Below are 18672 nucleotides of genomic sequence, written 5' to 3'. Positions count from 1 at the left end.
TGTTTTCAGGAATATCTCAGATTCAGATAATGATGAGTGTAGGCTCTAGGTGTAATAGTAAATATGCTGACATTTTTAGTCTTTACTCCCTTATGTCAGGAGCTGCCTAAATAGGGGATCTCCATCTCTGGGCAGCAAATGCTTTATCTCAGAGTTTCACTTATGTGCATCTGATGCTGACACCAAGGAGGTCATGGCTATGTTCCTTTCCTCCACCGAAACCTTGTCCTCTGAAACTTCTCTATCTTATATTTATGTTAGTTATAATATTATTTAACCTAATCTAATATTCTAACATACAGAAATAATAGGAAACGCCATATCTATAGGAATAAAATGATAGTTTTTGTTTCAATAATGGCCTTTTGTGGAATAATTAGAGTCCCTGTTGTATTTCAAGCACTGTGCTGTGTGCTGTACAGACATTTTCTCATTATCTCATTCAATATCCTTTCAGCCACCTACAATTATCCCATTCTATAGATTAAGAAACTGTACTAGAAAGGTTAGGTAATTTGCCCAAGTCTACGTATTAGTAGGGGATATGAGACAATGTAGTCTCAAAGATTACATTTGAGTCAAAATTCCCATTGCTGTGTTTTCACTGTAAACTGACCAAATTATGGGTTATTTTTTCCTTGTAACACTTTGTAGTCCTTAGTAAAAGCGTGTACTTTACATAAAGATTATATTAATTTGTGTATTTTATAAAGCTCTCTCACATATATGTTCTTTCTGATCCTTATAATAATCCAGGGAAGTAAAGGAAAAAAACTAAAAATCTGGAACAAAATTAAATTCATATTCTCTAGATTATGAACCCTCCAAGGACAAGAATCTTGTTTAGCTCATTTTCTGTCTTTATCTGGCAGAGTGAATTCAGCGCAAAAATGAACAAAACTCTTCCCTGGCCCCATACTCACCTTTGCAAAGTGTCTGTGGTGGATTTGTATTGTATTAAATTAGCTAATTCAGAGCTACTGTTTCCTAGAATTCTATTCCTTGCATAGATAAAGGTCAGTGTATCTGAAGTAAGGAAGCAGCAGCGATATTCTTTTTTATGCCTGAAGTTTTCTGACTCCCAGGCCAGGTATATGTTTAGTTCCATGAAGAATGACAGCTTTTCCTGCAGTTCACCTATTGCTGAAAGGTCGGGGCTTGGAGGCAGTGAGAAATGGCTGTACTTGTGGCCCATTCTCACAGGCTCTAGTTTCTCTTTATTTTTCCACTTCACATCCATCTTTCCTTCTTGACTATGGTCATTATCTTCAGACTTCAGGCTCTAGCACCAGACACAGAAGAAACAGCCTCCCACACACTGTATAATATATGTATACCCAAAGATAACTATGTACTTGTTTATTTATTTATTTAGCCTTCCAGTGATTCTGCTTCTCTAGTGAAACCCTGACAGACATAACTCTTCCTTATCCTTGGAATCTGGGCTGACCTTGTGACTTCTGGTTAATAGAATGAGACAGAAGTGACAGGGCTTAGTACTGAGCCTAGCCCTCAAGGGGCCTTTTACCTTCTCTCTCCTGAAATCCTGGGATCATCACATGAATAATCCCAGGCTAGCCCATTAGAGGATGAGAGACTCCTACATGGAGAAGAGTTCAGTTTTCCCAGCCACACCGTCCTAGACCAGCCTATAGCCACTTATCCTGCCAAAATATGAATGAACCCAGCCAAGATCAGCAAAGCTGTCTGTCCAATCCCCAGTGGACCACTGAGGATGAGTGAGCCCAGGTGAGACTAGACCCACTCAGCTGACCTGGGCTCTAATGTGCGGTAAACTATAAATGCAGATTGTTTTAAGCTACAAGTTTTGATGTGTTTTTCTCACAATAATGACTAACTACTGATGCATCCAGTATATTAAATTTTCCTTATTTTGCTGTGAAACATAACATACATGCAGAAAAGTACATAAACCATATAATAATATGTAAATACAAAGTGACCATACATGTAACCACCACCTATGTCAAGAAAAAGAGCATCACCAGCACCAAGGAAGCCCCCACTTTCCCCACCCTGTGTTGTCTCTCACTTATTACTCCATCCTTCCCCGCTCTCCTGACTATTGAGATAATCATTCCCTTGCTTTTTTGTGTAGCTTCGCCATGTATTAGGGAAAATGGGATTGTTCAGTTTTGCTTGTTGTCAGCCTTTATATGCTGATTTTTTTTCTGTCACTTTCTTTGACATCATGCTTGTAAGATTCTGCAATGTTGTGCTGTGTAGCTATAATATGTTCATTCTCATTGCTGTGTTATGTCTCATTTTTGAATATACCTACATATGCCTACATTTATAGATATATGGGGTATTTCCAGTTGAGACTGTTACTAGGCTTTGGCTTTCAGTAGTCTCGTATACATATTCTGGTATACCTGGTATACCTGTGCATGAATTTCTGGAAAGTAGTGATTCTCATACTTTTTAGTCTCAGAATTTTTTTTTTTTATTTTTTTTATTTTTTTTATTTTTAAGAGAGGATCTGGTTTTGTCACTGAGGCTGAAGTGCAGTGGTGTGATCATAGCTCACTATAACCTCAAACTCCTAGGTTCAGGCGATCCTCCTGCCTTAGCCTTCCAAGTAGCTGGGACTATAGGCATGTGCCACCATGCCCAGCTAATTTTTAAAAACTTATTATGGAGAAGAGGTATCACTGTTTCCCTGGCTGGTCTTGAATGCCTTGGCTCAAGCAATCTTCCCACCTCAGGCTTCTAAATTGCTAGGATTACAGGTGTGAGCCATCATGTTCTCAGCTGGGCCTCAGAATCGTAAAAATTAAAGATTAAGTAAAAATATTAAAATTTAAAAATGTCCAATAAAAGTTATTGAGATCTGAGACATTTAAAATATTTGATAATTCATTTAAAATAAACAATAAACCCATTACACGTTGCATTAGTTTCCTAAGGATCCCATTACAAATTACTACAAATGTGATGACTTGAAACAACAGAAATTTTTTCTCTCAGAACTGTAGAGTCCAGAAGTCTGCAAGTAAAGTATTGCCAAGGTTGATTCCTTCTGGAAACTCTGAAGGAGAAACTGTTCCAAGCCATTCTCCTAGTTTCCCATAGCTATGGGCAATCTTTGATGTTCCTTGACTTGTGAACATATCATTCCAATCTGTATCTTTGTCTTCAATATGCCATTCCCCTCCTCCCACTCTGCCCCCTGTATCTTTGTGTCTGTGCATCTGAAATCTTCCCTTCTCTTATAAGGGGTATTAGTCCATGTTCATACTGCTATGAAGAAATACCCAAGACAGGGTAATTTATAAAGAAAAATAAGTTAAATGAATTGACTGTTCCACATGGCTGGGGAGGCCTCACAATCATGGTGGAAGGCGAAGGCGGAGCAAAAGCACATCTTACATGGCAAAAGCACATCTTACATGGCAGCAGGCAAGACAGCGTGTTCAGGGGAACTGCCCTTTATAAAACCATCAGATCTCATGTAGCTAACTACCTGTTACAAACATGAACAATGCATTATACGTGCATTATATGTTTATAAACACGATTGGTACATTATAAACACGAATACTGTTTTATGGGAAACATAAACAAATGGGAAAAACCTGCCCCCATGATTCAATTACCTCCCACCTGGTCTCTCCCATGATACATGGGGATTATGGGAACTACAATAAAACCATCAGATCTTATGAGACTTACTCACTATCAGGAGAACAGCATGGGAAAAACTTGCCCCCATGATTCAATTACCTCCCACTGGGTCCCTTCCATGACATGTGGGGATTATGGGAACTACAATTCAAGATGAGATTTGGGTGGAGACACAGCCAAACCATACCATAAGAATAACAGTCTTTAGATTTAGGGCCCACCCTAAATCCCAGGATGACCTCATCTTGAGGTCCTTAACTTAATTACATCTGTGAAAAGCCCTATTTCCAAATAAAATCATATTCACGGAGTGGAGGGGTTGAAACTTTGAACATGTATTTTTTAGGGGGACACAATGCAACTCACCGCACACATTTACATAAATAACACCTTTTAATAAAAATATTTTCCAAATAAAAATTTAGCAAGAAGAGTGACCTTATTTTCATAAATCTTTCATAATCTAGATTTACAGAAGAAGCTGGGTGCTCATTTCCTTTGATATTCACTCTGTTGTGCTGTTTTGGTTGAAATATATAATGAAAATCCAGCTTCACACAGATCATTACATACCCTCTGACAGCGTTTCAAGAGGCCTCTGGGGGTCTTCAGAGCAACACTTGAGAACCACTGCTCTAAAGCATATACTCTATAAATATATGTAAAGTGAAATTTCCAGGCGGTGGCTATATATTCCAGGCTATATATATATATATATATGCACACACACACTGAATATAGGTGTGTGTGTTATGTGTATACATATATTCTACCTTATTAGATAACAGCACATTGTTTTCCAACTTAATTAACCAATTTGCTTTTTCACTAGCAGTGTATAAGAGGTTTTGTGGCTCTGTAAGTTGACCAATATCTGTTACTGTTACACTTAAAATTTTTGCCTATCTAGCAGTATGTAATGTATTGCATTGTGATTTTAATCGTATTCATCCTTTTGTGTCTGTTTGTTTGTATTACCATTTGATGTATGAAGAAACTGAGGTTTATTTAGAAGATCAATGTTACTTGTCCCGGGTCACATAATTAGTAAATAAGAACCCATGTTTTCTCTTTTCGAATTCAGATTTCTTCCTACTCACTAAGACAAATAATGCTTCGGTTTCTGGCCCATTTCTCAGGAAGGCTCAACCTTCCCCAGATCCCCACCCAATAACTAAGAACCTTGACTTCAAATCTTCTCCCCTCATTTCCCCACTGTGGAGACTTTGGGCACTTCAGGCGGCTGGAGGACTGCACAGCAGCCCTGCATCTTCCTCCCTTCATACCCCACTACCCACTCACCCCTACTCTCACCCTCTCATTTCCCTGTCTGACTGCTTTCTATCTGCCTCTATTTCCTTTTCATAAAACCCTCTACTCATCTTCTGCTGACTAGACCCTCATCTAATCATTTAAAAAGGAATAATATCTAATTCGTGTGTATAATGTATGAGAAAATGTATAATGCACTATAAGAATCATCACCTGTTAGCTGTTATTATTACTTATTAATACTATTATTTTTAAGCACTTCAACACAAATCAGTGGTGTGATCATAGGCAGTTACTCAATGTTTTTGATACTCAATTTTCTCATCAGTGAAAAGGCGTAATAATACCTTATGAGGTTGTTTGAAGGATGGAATGACATAATATATGTAATGTGCTCAGCACAGTGCTTGATGATAAGGCGTGCTCGAAGACGTTTAATTTATGTAACAAAAATTCATCTAGTGCTTGCTATGTACCAACCACTTCTAAGTAGTTTTTCCAAATATTGAAACTTTGTAATAATTCTCTATGGTAGGTGTTATTATCTCCATTCTACAGACACAGACTGAGGCAGAGAGTTTAAGCAAGTGGCCGGACGTCACAGCCAGTACATGGCAAAACTCCTGCAGTCTGCTCTTAGAATTCGCACTCCTTGTCCAGCTCCTGTCCAAATATTTATTATTACTTATGAGAAAACTCTGCAAATTGCAGAGGGCTCTACCACCAAAGATTAGCACCCTAGGGCAAAATGAGCCCTTTACCACTCCCTCGATGCTCCCCAGCGCTAAGTTCCCAGCGGAGGTTGCAGTGAACCCAGATGGCGCCACTGCACTCCAGCCTGGGTGACAGGGCGAGACTCTTGTCTCAAAAAAAAAAAAAAAAAAGCGAGTGAGTGGAGCGTAATTACCCTCGCCAATAGCCTGTAACCACCGCGGCCGCCACTCCCCTTTTCCTGGCCTCGCTCCTCTCCACCCACGACTCTGGCCCCGCCCCTCGTCCCAGGCTGCGACGGAAGAAGAGCCAACGCCTCGCGGGCTTCCACGTACGCACTCTAACGCCTGTCCCCGGAGGAGAACACATCCGGGTCACGGGAGCCGGTGTCTCAGGCTCCGCCCCTTCCCCCCCAAGGGCTAATCCCCACTTCCGACCCTCATAGTCCTTTTCCGCTTCTCTTTCACCTCTCCTGGTGCGCCCCTCTGCGCCCCTCATAGGAACCCGGAGGGTAGCTCTGATCCCGAATCTCCCACAGGCGCGAACCTGCTCTGCCGTGTATCTTTGCGGGGCGGCCTGCGCTGAGGCCTGCCGCGCACGGTGAGTCCGCGCAGAACTGACCCTGCGTCTTGCAGCTCGGTTGAGGCCGCCGACTTCTCGGGATGCCGCGGCCGGGGTCCGCGCAGCGCTGGGCGGCCGCCGCGGGCCGTTGGGGCTGCGGGCTGCTCGCACTGCTGCTGCTGGTGCCTGGACCCGGAGGCGCCTCTGAGATCACCTTCGAGCTTCCTGACAACGCCAAGCAGTGCTTCTACGAGGACATCGCTCAGGGCACCAAGTGCACCCTGGAGTTCCAGGTATCAGGGGCCTAGCAGTCCCTGGGCCCCAACTCGCGGCTCCAGGGTTGGGGGTGTAAGTTGAGGGATGGCACTTTCCTGTCCGTGTTAACCCGTTCTTAGGCTAATTCAAAAATCGCTTCCAGGTAGCTGATGCCCAGCATTTGACTTTCCTCTAATAAACCTGGAGTGAGAGATGTTAAGACCGGATGTTAAAATGTATGAATTCCAGAAATGCTCCCTCTAGCATTTCTTTCCATTCTCATATTTAAGGCCTATTGAACTTCCTTCCTTAAAATATTCCCTTAAAGAAAATCATTTATATTCTATAGTACCCAGTGTCAACTCTCTAATCCACACTTCCAATTTAATTGAATTTGAAGTATTTTATTATACTACCTTCCAGAGACTGAGTTTGACCTCTGAGAGCTTGTATAGACATATATAGTCATAAAATGTTAAATGCAACAATAAAGGTACACACTAGGTATAGTGCTGGCAGAAGACAGAAGGATCATTGGGAAATTTAGCTGAGGAGCTGATATTAGAGCTGAGTCTGCAAGGTAAGTAGCCGTTGTTCGACAAGGCAGCAGAGGAGAGAAGAAGGGGCCCTAGGCAGATATGTTCATGACAGTTCCAGCAGGCCTGAAATTAGCCTGAACTATATTGCTAACATTTGTGCATGACAGTGAAATACACTGAATAATAATAGTTTTGTGACTATAGTTACATATATTGTCACAAAACTATATATTATTAGCTTTAATGTAAAGCTATTATAATAGCTTTGTGACTGTGAGTCCAAGGGCTTTGGGGGCAGTTTGTACCAGTTTGTCAACATTATTTATTGGTAACAGTGAGATTGATGATTTGCTCCTGGTCTTGGTGAGACCACACCCCCAACACAGAGCTCTGTTGTTGAGACTAGCTTCATAGCAGGAATATGCCTATGTGACCAGCGAAATATTTAAAAATGTGGTCAAGACTCCATTTTGTGTTCCTTGGTTCCAGGGTGTTTTGTTTGCACACTTGGGTGGTTCCAGATCTGAGCGAGTATGTGTCTGGCCACAGACCTAACAGAGGGAAGACAAAGGAGCCCACACCTGACCTTTTCAGACCTCTTGCTGTGAGACAGCCTTTGGCTGTGATGTTTTATATTCTTTTCCTTTTGGGACTCTTTTCAGTCCCAAGTTAAATTCTTAACCACTTTATTATACTACCTCCCAGAGACTGACTCTGACCTCAGAGAGCTTACATAGACATATATAGTAATATAATATAAACTGTAGATTTATGACATTATAACATACAGTAATAAACTGTAGATTTGCAAACACTGTCATTTTGAGCCCTGTGATTCTTCTTTAGCAAACCCTGTTGAACTGCACCGTCAGTGCAGATGTAAAGCAAAGACTTGTTCAGAGAATTTCTGGTAGTGTGGCATTTTGGGAACATAGAATGAGTAAGGCTGTGAATAAAAGAGGTTCTGAAGCTACCTGGGAGGAAGAACAGTGAATAGTATACCATTGTTAACAGGTTTCGATTTTTCTGCAGGCCACAGGTAATTATCAAAAAGTTTTTAAGTGATTGCTCAGTGGGGAATGAGGAAGGATGAGGAGATTGGCACCCCTCCTTCCCAGGAGACATTTGGCATCATGTTAGAAGGGCAGCTACCTGCATCTAGTAGGTAGAGACCAGGTATGCTGCTTAACGTGCTGTAGTGCACAGGACAGTACAGGGTCCTACAACACAGAATTATTCAGCTCAAAATGGGAATAATGCCAAGGTTGAGAAACCCTGAGTTAGAGGGAGAAGATATTGGGTAGTGGGAAGACCTTTTAGGAAGTTGTGGCAATAGTCCTGTCTGGATTGTGGTTTAGGAATGCGATGAATTTGAGAGGGCAAAAAGATTGAGAGATTTGTGTGATCGTATGGATAGATAGGGACACTTGGTTTGGGATGATCCTCAGTTTCAATAGTAGGTGATTGGACAGGTTTAAAGGGATACTTAACAAGATTACTTGTTTTAAGTTTGATGGAAGAGAAGTGGGGTGATGATAAGTTCTGGTCCTATTCAGTTTGTATGTATGTGTTTGATTATTCAAAATACAATGGTCAGGTATGAATAATTCAGTATAGTAAAATGAAGTTATTATTTTCACTTGGAGAAAAAGTTACTTTTTGGTGAGGATGGGGATTGGTAAATCTCCAATTGATAAGACATTTTTATATCAAAACATTTTATCTGTATATTAACATTTACATATTTTTACAGTTTCCTAAGTGCATAATTATTTTCATTTGATTATCAAAATGATCTGTAACATAGTTCAGTTAGTATCTTCTCTCTTAAGTGAGAAAAGGTCACACGTCACAGATCCTTCTTTTAAATCCACAGTTTGAACTCTGTTCTACTGACCTAGAATGTCAGTATGCTAACCAAGAGGGTTCAAGGTTGAAAATAACAGTCTTGTGCTACCCAATCACATGGTGGTTTGGGAACCCTTCATTCAACCCAATGTCTCTTCCTAATCATCTCTTTCACAAGTGTATACGTTTCCTCTGTTTCTTCACCTCTCTCCACTCCCTCTTTCTTCCTACTCAGTTCTTTCTCATGTAAGGAAGCCTTTCTCTTTAATCCTTTCCCCCTTTTGTCTCTTAAAATACTTATCCAGTTACCGCAGGAAAAATCTCTCCCTCCTCTGTTCGTACAACCCAAATGGCTGGAAGTGTAACTGATTAAGCATAAGCCCTTGAAAGTAGTTCTGCAGTTCTGTTCAGAACTACCTCCAGCCTTCCATTCAGTATGTTTGCCCTTAAGTACTGGCTTTCTAAATAAACAGACTTGTTGTCCTTTATGTTACTCATTTTTGCTTTAATGACAAGTGTTTCAGCAATATTTTGTTTAATCAGTTATGTGTCTCCTGAAAACAAGGTTGTAAATGATTATATACTTTTAGAATAGCCCACTCCATTACTCAACTTGTGTAGTTCAAAACAAAATATATATCAAATTCCATATAACTGACTATAAAAGAACTTAATAAACACAATCCACTTGTAATTTGGCAGTAAAATGAACTTAAGTTCTATGATAGAAGTATGAATGGGGTGTAATCCTAAGGACTGGCCTACCTTATTACTTCACTGTGTGTGTGCTTGGATGATGCTAATAGGAAAGTGGGTGAGAAAATTTTCAGAAGGAAAATATTGCAGACAGTAAGCTTAGAGGTTAAGAATATGACTTTGGAGTTCAAGTTCTGCCTTTCCCACTTAACTGGATGAATACTCTTAAATGGGTCGCATATTTAACATCAGTTTTTCAGTCTGTCAAATGGAAGGAAAAAAGTCTCTTGTAGGGTTGCTGGGAGAATTAAGTGATCTAATAGAGCTACATTAATTAGCACAGTTGTCTGGCTAGTTCAAAGTGAATAAAAGTTGGAGGAAACTTGTTCAGTTTCTGTAAAGTTTAGTTGAAGTAAAATCTCCTCCCAACTTCCATCCACTGGTGAACATTTAAAAATGTAAAATTGTCTGTGATAGTAAAAGTCCTTTGCCCATTACCTTATTGCCATTTTATTAGGAAATCTGATTAAATCTGATTAATTTTTCAAACTTTTCACAGTAATTTTTTTTTTTTAATCTCTTACAGGTGATTACTGGTGGTCACTATGATGTAGATTGTCGATTAGAAGATCCTGATGGTAAAGTGTTATACAAAGAGATGAAGAAACAGTATGATAGTTTTACCTTCACAGCCTCCAAAAATGGGACATACAAATTTTGCTTCAGCAATGAATTTTCTACTTTCACACATAAAACTGTATATTTTGATTTTCAAGTTGGAGAAGACCCACCTTTGTTTCCTAGTGAGAACCGAGTCAGTGCTCTTACCCAGGTAAATAAAAAAAATCAGCAATATAATGTTGGTATATTTAAAAGGAGGAAAAAAGCATAATTTAATATCATGCACTAACTGATGAGCATGGAGTTTCGAGACTAACAATCTTTAAAATCTATCTTAATTCTTACATAGTAGGCATTTCACAGAGAACTTCAAACTTCTATAGTGAAAAATAATGTTGAAAGATTTTATGAACTTTTAAGTGTAAAGAGAAAGAAGCATCAAAATGGGAGGAAGATCACTAAGGTAGAAACATCAGTGGTAAAAGAAGTTTGGGAAGGCTGAGCAGTGTTCCAATCTTCTGAAGCATTTTCTTTAATCCCTAAAGGAATGTTGCTGTCATACTCAGGCTGGTATAACTGGAAGCAAAATGATGCCTACATTAGTAGAGAAATAATACCACATGATAGCCTTTATACCATTACTTAGTGTTACTCAAGCTGCTGTAACAGTAACTTGTGCTGTAACTTTAGGTGAAATATTGAAGATTAATGGTAAGTCATCTCACAAAAATAGTTACAAAAGCTAAATACGGATTTATTTTGGAGAAATAGAGAAAGCGTAAAAAATTCAAACCCAGTGAACAGCTATTGCTTAGGTGATGAGGACTGCTCTCTATTTCTAGTTCAAATACAGCAAAATCCAAAATGCTTCAAAATCCAAAGCTTTTTTTTTTTTTAGCTCCAACCTGATGCCACAAGTGGAATATTGTACATCTGATCACATGACACATCATTGAACATATCATATACAGTTGCCTTAAGGCTACATGTATAAGGCGTATATGAAACATAAATGAATTTCATGTCTAGACCTGGGTTCCATCACAAAGATATCTCATTATGTGTACGTAGATATTCCAAAATCTGAAGTTCCAAACAATTCTGGTCCCAAACATTTTGGATAAGGGATACTCAACCTGTATGGGCTTAGATCATATCTAAAAGTTACTCAATTAGGCATGAAAAAGAATTATTTACCACTTATTTGTTAAAAATCTTAAACCGATATTTTAGCATTCCCAATTTCTATTTAGTCTCTTGGCCAAAGTCATGGTGAAAGAGACAGCTTTAAGAATGTGTAAAAGCCTTAATTCATAAACCTGTTGTAAGAATTAGCAAGATAAATTCAAATACTCTTAATTTTAGAAATGTTCTCTTTATTTTAAGGTCCTGTGGGAAAGACACTTTGCTTTGTAAAATGATATTTCTTTGGGGCCATTACCTTAACCTGTGTCCATTGCTTCATGAATTTTAACTTATATAAGGTGGCTTGTTCTAAAAACCTAAGTGGGTAAATACAAGAAATGAATGGTAATAAAGCATTTAGTATCATACCCTTCTTTATCCATGCTACATTTTTAATTTTTCTTAGTCTTATTTTTCTACTTTCAAAAAGATAATGTCTCATATAATAGGGATAGTTATAAAGCAACTTTTCATACTTTAAAATGGAAAATTACCAGCTAGGAATGCAGAATAAATGATAAAGAGTTTTACTCTCACCATTTTTTGCCCATTGATAAAATGATAGATTTAGAGTAGGCAATGATCACCAGTCACTACCAAAACCATTAAGTAAAAGGCTGGTGGGGAACTTAATACTGAGTGGATCAGAGTGAATGATCTTTCACAAATGGAGAGACAACTAGACATTATGTGCCTTATGAATAATTTGCAGTAAGAAGTACACAACACTGACTACTAGGCGTTCCCACCCAGAACATTGCACCTGAATCCCATCAAGTCTCTAGCTCTAAATGCCAGTTTACAAGAAATACAGAGGATAAAGGAATAGCATGGGAATGCAATCAGCAAAATCCAGTAAGTGGGAAATGCCACAGGATAGGGGTAGATGGCAAGGAAAAAAGAAAAAAACAAGGACAAAAGCCTAAAGATTAACGAAGACTTGTATCAGCCAAATGATTGTGTTAACCTTACTTGGATTCTCATTTGAAAACCAGTTTTGAAACAGTAGGGGAAATTTGAACACTATTTCCTGACTTTAAGGAACTGTTTTAAATTATTTCATGTGTTACAATACTATTGGGGTTATGTTTTTAAAAAGTGTTACCTTTTAGAAATAAAGTATAAAAGTATTTGTAGCTAAAGTGATAAAATATCTGAGATTTGCTTTAAAAATAATCGGGGAAAATACGTGGGGAATGTAGATGAAGCAAGATTAGCCATATGTTAATCTTTATTGACATCATGGAGGTTCATTATACTTTTCTCAATACTTTTGAATATGTATGGAAGTTTTCACTGTAAAAGTTTTTTAAAAATCACATCTCAGGCCAGGCGCGGTGGCTCACGCCTGTAATCCCAGCACTTTGGGAGGCCGAGGCGGGCGGATCATGAAGTCAGTAGTTCGAGATCAGCCTGACCAACATGGTGAAACCCTGTTTGTAATAAAAATACAAAAATTAGTTGGGTGTGGTGGAGTGTGCCTCTAATCCCAGCTACTCAGGAGGCTGAGGCAGGAGAATTGCTTGAACCTGGGAGGTGGAAGTTGCAGTGAGCCAAGCAAATTTTTCATTCCTAGGGGCCCAAAGCAAGGACAGCAAAACATTTGACTCTTCTAATAGGCCAATGCAGTTTGTTGGCCTCATAATTTCTTACATTTTTTTAAAAGCACTTTTAATAGAATATTTTAATAATTATTCCTTTCATACTTACTTTGGCAGAACTTTATTAAACGTTATTTTCTAATGTCTATATTCCTTAACTAAAATTAAACTTAGATTTGTTTTTAAATACAGGTTTGTTGCATAAAATAATAATAAAACATATATTTTACCTAGGATTAAGTTTGCAGCAGTAGAAAAATATTAAACCATGGTATACAAAAAAACTAGTCGCTTAACCTTTCTCAAAACAGACGGTATAATAAATGTATAAAAAGGCAAGCGTTATCAGCTAAAGGTTCACAAAGTGATTACACAGTGAAACTGAAACTTGCATCCTGTTGGGAACATACATTGGTTTAGTTGACTGGCATGAGGGAAAAGGCTGATTTAACAAATAGATAAATGTAAAAAAAAAAAAAAAAGCCATTCCTGTTCTTACATATCCCTTTCAGATTTAAAAGTTACCTAACAATTTTGATGTAGCTGTTTTAAATATAGTTGAAATAACTGACTAATTCGGCCTTTTTTTTTTTTTTTTTTTTTTTTTTTTTTGAGACAGAGTCTTGCTCTGTCGCCCAAGCTGGAGTACAGTGGCACGATCCTGGCTCACTGCAAGCTCCGCCTCCCGGGTTCACGCCATTCTCCTGCCCCAGCCTCCCGAGTAGCTGGGACTACAGGCGCCCGCCACTGCGCCCGGCTCTTTTTTTGTATTTTTTTTTAGTAGAGACGGGGTTTCACCATGGTCTCGTTCTCCTGACCTTGTGATCCGCCCGCCTTGGCCTCCCAAAGTGCTGGGATTACAGGCGTGAGCCACCGCGCCCGGCCTAATTCGGCCTTTTTTTTTTGTACTGTGCTTTATTTTTATAGATATTTGGGCTTTGATTTATATTCTCATTATTGATGAGCTCACTGCCATTGTCTTCCTCCTAATTCTTGTTTAAAGAACTTGGGCTAGAAATTCTGTAGTCACCAACCTTAGCTGATAAGTATTTCTGCTATTGTTAGCTTTGTGTTCCATCTGCCCCCTTACTGATGCCATGGCTGTGATATCTCAGTTCGGGAAAACAGCTGCTTCATGAGATCTCTGGCCTTAACAGTTGTCCTAGTGAAAATGAGCAGGGGGGTTTCATTGCAAGGACAACTGGCATAAATGTATGAATGAATGCCAGGTTAGTAGCACGTTAGTCAAAAGAGGAATTGAGATCAAATTGAAAGAAAAGCTGAATATGATAGATGAAGTCTACAGAAAGTATCACACATACTGACTGAAAATATTTCTCTGCAGATGGAATCTGCCTGTGTTTCAATTCACGAAGCTCTGAAGTCTGTCATCGATTATCAGACTCATTTCCGATTAAGAGAAGCTCAAGGCCGAAGCCGAGCAGAGGATCTAAATACAAGAGTGGCCTATTGGTCAGTAGGAGAAGCCCTCATTCTTCTGGTGGTTAGCATAGGGCAGGTATTTCTTTTGAAAAGTTTTTTCTCAGATAAAAGAACCACCACAACTCGTGTTGGATCATAACTACGTTTTGAGAATTGATGCACCATTGCCACTGTAATATTGCTGTCCTCTAATTAATTTTAGGTACTGAAGAACTTAATATTGGCAACATTTTTAAAACCTTACTCATACACTTGTTGGGAGGGATGTACAATGCATATCCCCAAACTGTGGAAAGGACACCTTTTTTTATTTGTAAAGGTGGAAAAACTTTGGAACTCATTTTGGGCTATTCATGTTAAATATTCAACACCAATGATCTACTCTGTTCTGTGTTGTTTCTATCTACTCTTCGCACACTAAACCTTGGTATTTTGATTCCTTTTAACCATTTAAAACTACTTTCTTATAGGTAGTTGATATTTTAAAAACCTTAGATTTAATGTCTACATATGTTAAAGAGGAAGAAAATTGCCTTTTAATTGTTAATAAGAAAACCAAATGTGATGAACTGTAGCCCAAGCCCTATTCTGCACTGTTCAATTTTATGGAGGAAAAAAAAGTCTACCATAGGAATGTTAGTTAATATTGATACATCATGGTAAAATTTATTTCTCACTAGCTTAGAAAATGTCAGACTTTTGTTTTTGGGGTTTATGATTTATAACCAGCTATGCTATTTTTTCATAAAGGCATTTGTAGCACACACAAAACATATGTTTCAGTAGCATAAAAGAGTTTATACAGGCCTTAAATATCAGACTGTTTGTAACAGGTAGAAATATTACAGAATAATTTCAGACACTACAATGGGGGCAAATGAAATAGGAAAATTTTTAGTGAGTTACCTGTACTCATTACATTTTCAGTGCTTTTACAAAGAAAAAAGGTGATATGTTTAATTTTAACATTTTAATTGGCTGACTCTTGCCCTTACATGACTTTAATGTCTTTGTGAGTCATTCCCAGCTTAAATTAACAATTGTTAGTATTAGTATCACATAAGTGCCGTACATTTTATCCTCATGGGTGTGATGCACTGAAAAGTTAGTTGCTTTCCTTTTTTCTTTTTTTCTTTTTTTTTTTTTGTCTTGCATATTTTATTTCTGTAGTTTCTGGTTAGCTACTCTAAAGTGATTAAAAAATTTAGAATGCTATGTGTTTCCTATTTGGTAATCTTCATCGACTGTTCTTTATTTAATGAGTATTAAATACTGCATATTCTATAGACTATAGGGTTTACATTGTGTTTGCACCTCATAACTTGTATAGATTGAGCTGATTGAAATAAGATTTTGTTCCAAGTATTATCTGATAGAATACAAGATGATTCAAAATTATATAGATATTTAAAGCTTTTCTGCTGGTTTTTTTTTTTTTAATTGCAACTACTTTTCTGCCATGCCTCTCTTCCCTACCCAAAAGTGATGAGTTCTGAACAAGACAAGACTGTCATATTGTAGAGACTTTGATATGTGATACCATGGAATACTGATTGGATAGCCATCCTAGTCACTTACCAATACTGACTAGAAGTTAACTCTTAATTCTAAGCTATCTTAAAATACATATATATACTTCTTGCATGGAAGAGCAAAACAAATTCAAGTTGTCATACTTGGTAATTTCAGATGCCGCAGTATAGCAAAGGGTGAACATGTTTTCAACCCTTTAATTTTTTAAGATATTTGAAGACCAACTAACTACTCCTTAATATTTATCAATGGATTAAGAAGTTTAAGATTTTGCAGATTTATCAATTTGGGTTTTTGTATTGAGGTTGTCTTGCCTCTTTATAAGTGTCCCTTTATATTTAAATTTGAAAGTTTTAAGCACTGATGTTAATGTGATTGATCAGCATGGGCATATGTAAAATGTCCTTTTCTGGTTGCCTCTCTGTGCTATTGTGTTCAGATACTTATACCATAATTAAACAGTAAGGTATAGATCTTGCTGAGTTTGGCATAGATAGTGCACTCATTTAATCTGTGCCTCTCAAAACTTCAGAATATTAGAATATTACCACAAATAATTTTTGGTGAAACTATTGAGATATTAAAATTTTTGAAATCACTGCTGTTACCTGTTATAGAAAATAGTGTGGGCTTAGTCTAGTCTCTGTGTAACTGGTTACATTTTGATGGTTGTCTATACTCAACTGGATATGTATATGTAAATTAGAAAATACATACCTATCCAGACATAAATGTTAAGTAACCTTTTTTTCTTCCTCCAACTACATAATTTGTAGCTCATCATCTTTCCTTAATCCTTTCCTAACTTGTTGCAGCAGTTTGAACTTCCCAAATATTTATGTTTGGACATAATGGCTCAGAATACATATTTGAACATCATAGTTGTATATATTTTTAAAGTAGAATAAATAATGGAAAGCAACTTGATATACAAGTTTATACTAAAATTTCAACTGTGTGAAGATACATTTTAAGGTATTACTTTGCTAATAATCTACACATTCTTTTTTCTATTAAAGAAACGGTTTGTTGTTCACAGCTTTCATCCAAGCTTGGTGATAATCAACTTTGAAAATACAGTGGACTGAAAAGCAAATTTATTCTTTCAAAAATTTCATTTAAATCTCTGTACTATGCATTTTTGTTTCAGTTTGTAAATGTGTAACATTTGTAGTTAAATAGGACAAAGCAGGCCCTATGACTATTGTTTTCAAAAAATTAAATTAATATATAAATAATTCAGAGGGGTTTTTCATTTACTTTTGAAAAGAAACTTCTTTAACAGGATTGCACCTATCAGTTTCTTGTAGAATAAAAAAAAAAATCTTTCAACAAACTGACTTCACTTGTTTCTGTCAGGATTTAAATCTTTCTATAGCTCCTTATAAACTTAAAGCCTGGAGTACAGTTCTGTAATGAGAGTGATTATTTATTTGGTATTTTATTAAAATATCTGAGGGACTGTCCAAGAAAGAAGGTGAAAGAGAAATACCACATCTGTACTGCCTAATTGGTAACCTTCTCTTTGCATTCCTTACTGAAAGTTTGTGTAGGTGAAAAGCAGTTAAATCATCAATTGCTCTAAAGAGGTCTTAATTTTTAAGTGAATTAACTTTAGGTTGTATAATACCCAGTTGTATCAATGTTTTTCTTAATAATGTAGTCAGAGGGGACAGTCTGGTTCCTGGGCACAATTCTCCAAAAACAACAGGGAAATAACTGTAAATATAGGTTAACATTTATTGAATGCCTACCTTGTGCTAGGTGCTGTGCTGAGTATTTGTATTGACACATTTAATCTTTGCAATGTTTCCATGAAATGTATTATTTCCATTTTACAGATGAGGAAACTGAGGCATAGAGGGGTTAAGAAATCTCATATCACACAGTAATTGGCACAGTTTGAATATGAACCATAGCAGTCTGGCCCCAGAGCCCTCTTTCTCAAGCACTATGCAATATTGCCTTACAAAAAACCAATTAAGGATAGTTCTCTGAAGGCTTAGCTATCTTGAATTCACTACAGCTCAGTAGCGGTTCAGTGCTTTGGCTTTGAAGTCACAGCCAAGTTCTAGTCATGGTTGTGTGACTTTGGATTTTATTAACTATATATTTCTGTTTTCCATCTGCTGCTAAGGTGATGCCATCTGGTATAATGAGAATGAAATGAGATGTTTATTAAACACTGAGAATCAGTGCCTAGCATATACAAGCATTTAGTAATTATATTTTTTATCATTAGTCTAATTCTGGTCTCTTGATCTTTCTTTAGTTCCTAAAGTCCTTACTATGGCTTCTATTCATGTGACTCTTACATGAACAATACATGACACAAATACAGTGTTTGAATGCCTGTCATGCACATGATGGTCTGCTAGAAGTTTCAAAAATGAATAAGACCGACTGGGCGCAGTGGCTCATGCCTGTAATCCCAGCACTGTTGGAGGTCCAGGTGGGCGGATCACCTGAGGTCAGGCGTTCAAGACCAGCCTGGCCAACATGGTGAAACCCTGTCTGTACTAAAAATACAAAAAGTAGTGGGGCATGGTGGTGCATGCCTGTAATTCCAGCTACTTGGGAGGCTGAGGCAGGAGAATCACTTGAACCTGGGAGGCAGAGGTTGCAGTGAGCCAAGATTGCACCACTGCAGTCCAGCCTGGGCAACAGAGCGGGACTTGGTCTCAAAAAAAAAAAAAAAAAAAATGAATAAGATAGTCTGATCTCCAGGAACATAACCTAGATGGTGTAGATAGGATAAC

At 37.7% G+C, this 18672-nt stretch overlaps 1 protein-coding gene across 1 annotated transcript; it reads left to right on the top strand.

The window, feature by feature from the left end:
- Positions 1–6052: 6052 nt before the first annotated feature.
- TMED7 (transmembrane p24 trafficking protein 7) lies at positions 6053–17249 on the top strand. Its single transcript, XM_005557548.5, has 3 exons — positions 6053–6485; positions 10117–10362; positions 14283–17249. The coding sequence occupies exons 1-3, from the start codon at positions 6294–6296 to the stop codon at positions 14517–14519; spliced, it is 675 nt and encodes a 224-aa protein (XP_005557605.3). The 5' UTR covers positions 6053–6293; the 3' UTR covers positions 14520–17249.
- Positions 17250–18672: the final 1423 nt, after the last annotated feature.

This window comes from Macaca fascicularis, chromosome 6 (genome assembly GCF_037993035.2).
Source record: "Macaca fascicularis isolate 582-1 chromosome 6, T2T-MFA8v1.1".
NCBI classification, from domain to species: Eukaryota; Metazoa; Chordata; class Mammalia; order Primates; family Cercopithecidae; genus Macaca; species Macaca fascicularis.
The sequence above is the reverse complement of the archived record's forward strand: the minus strand, read 5'-3'. Positions and strand labels throughout refer to the sequence as shown.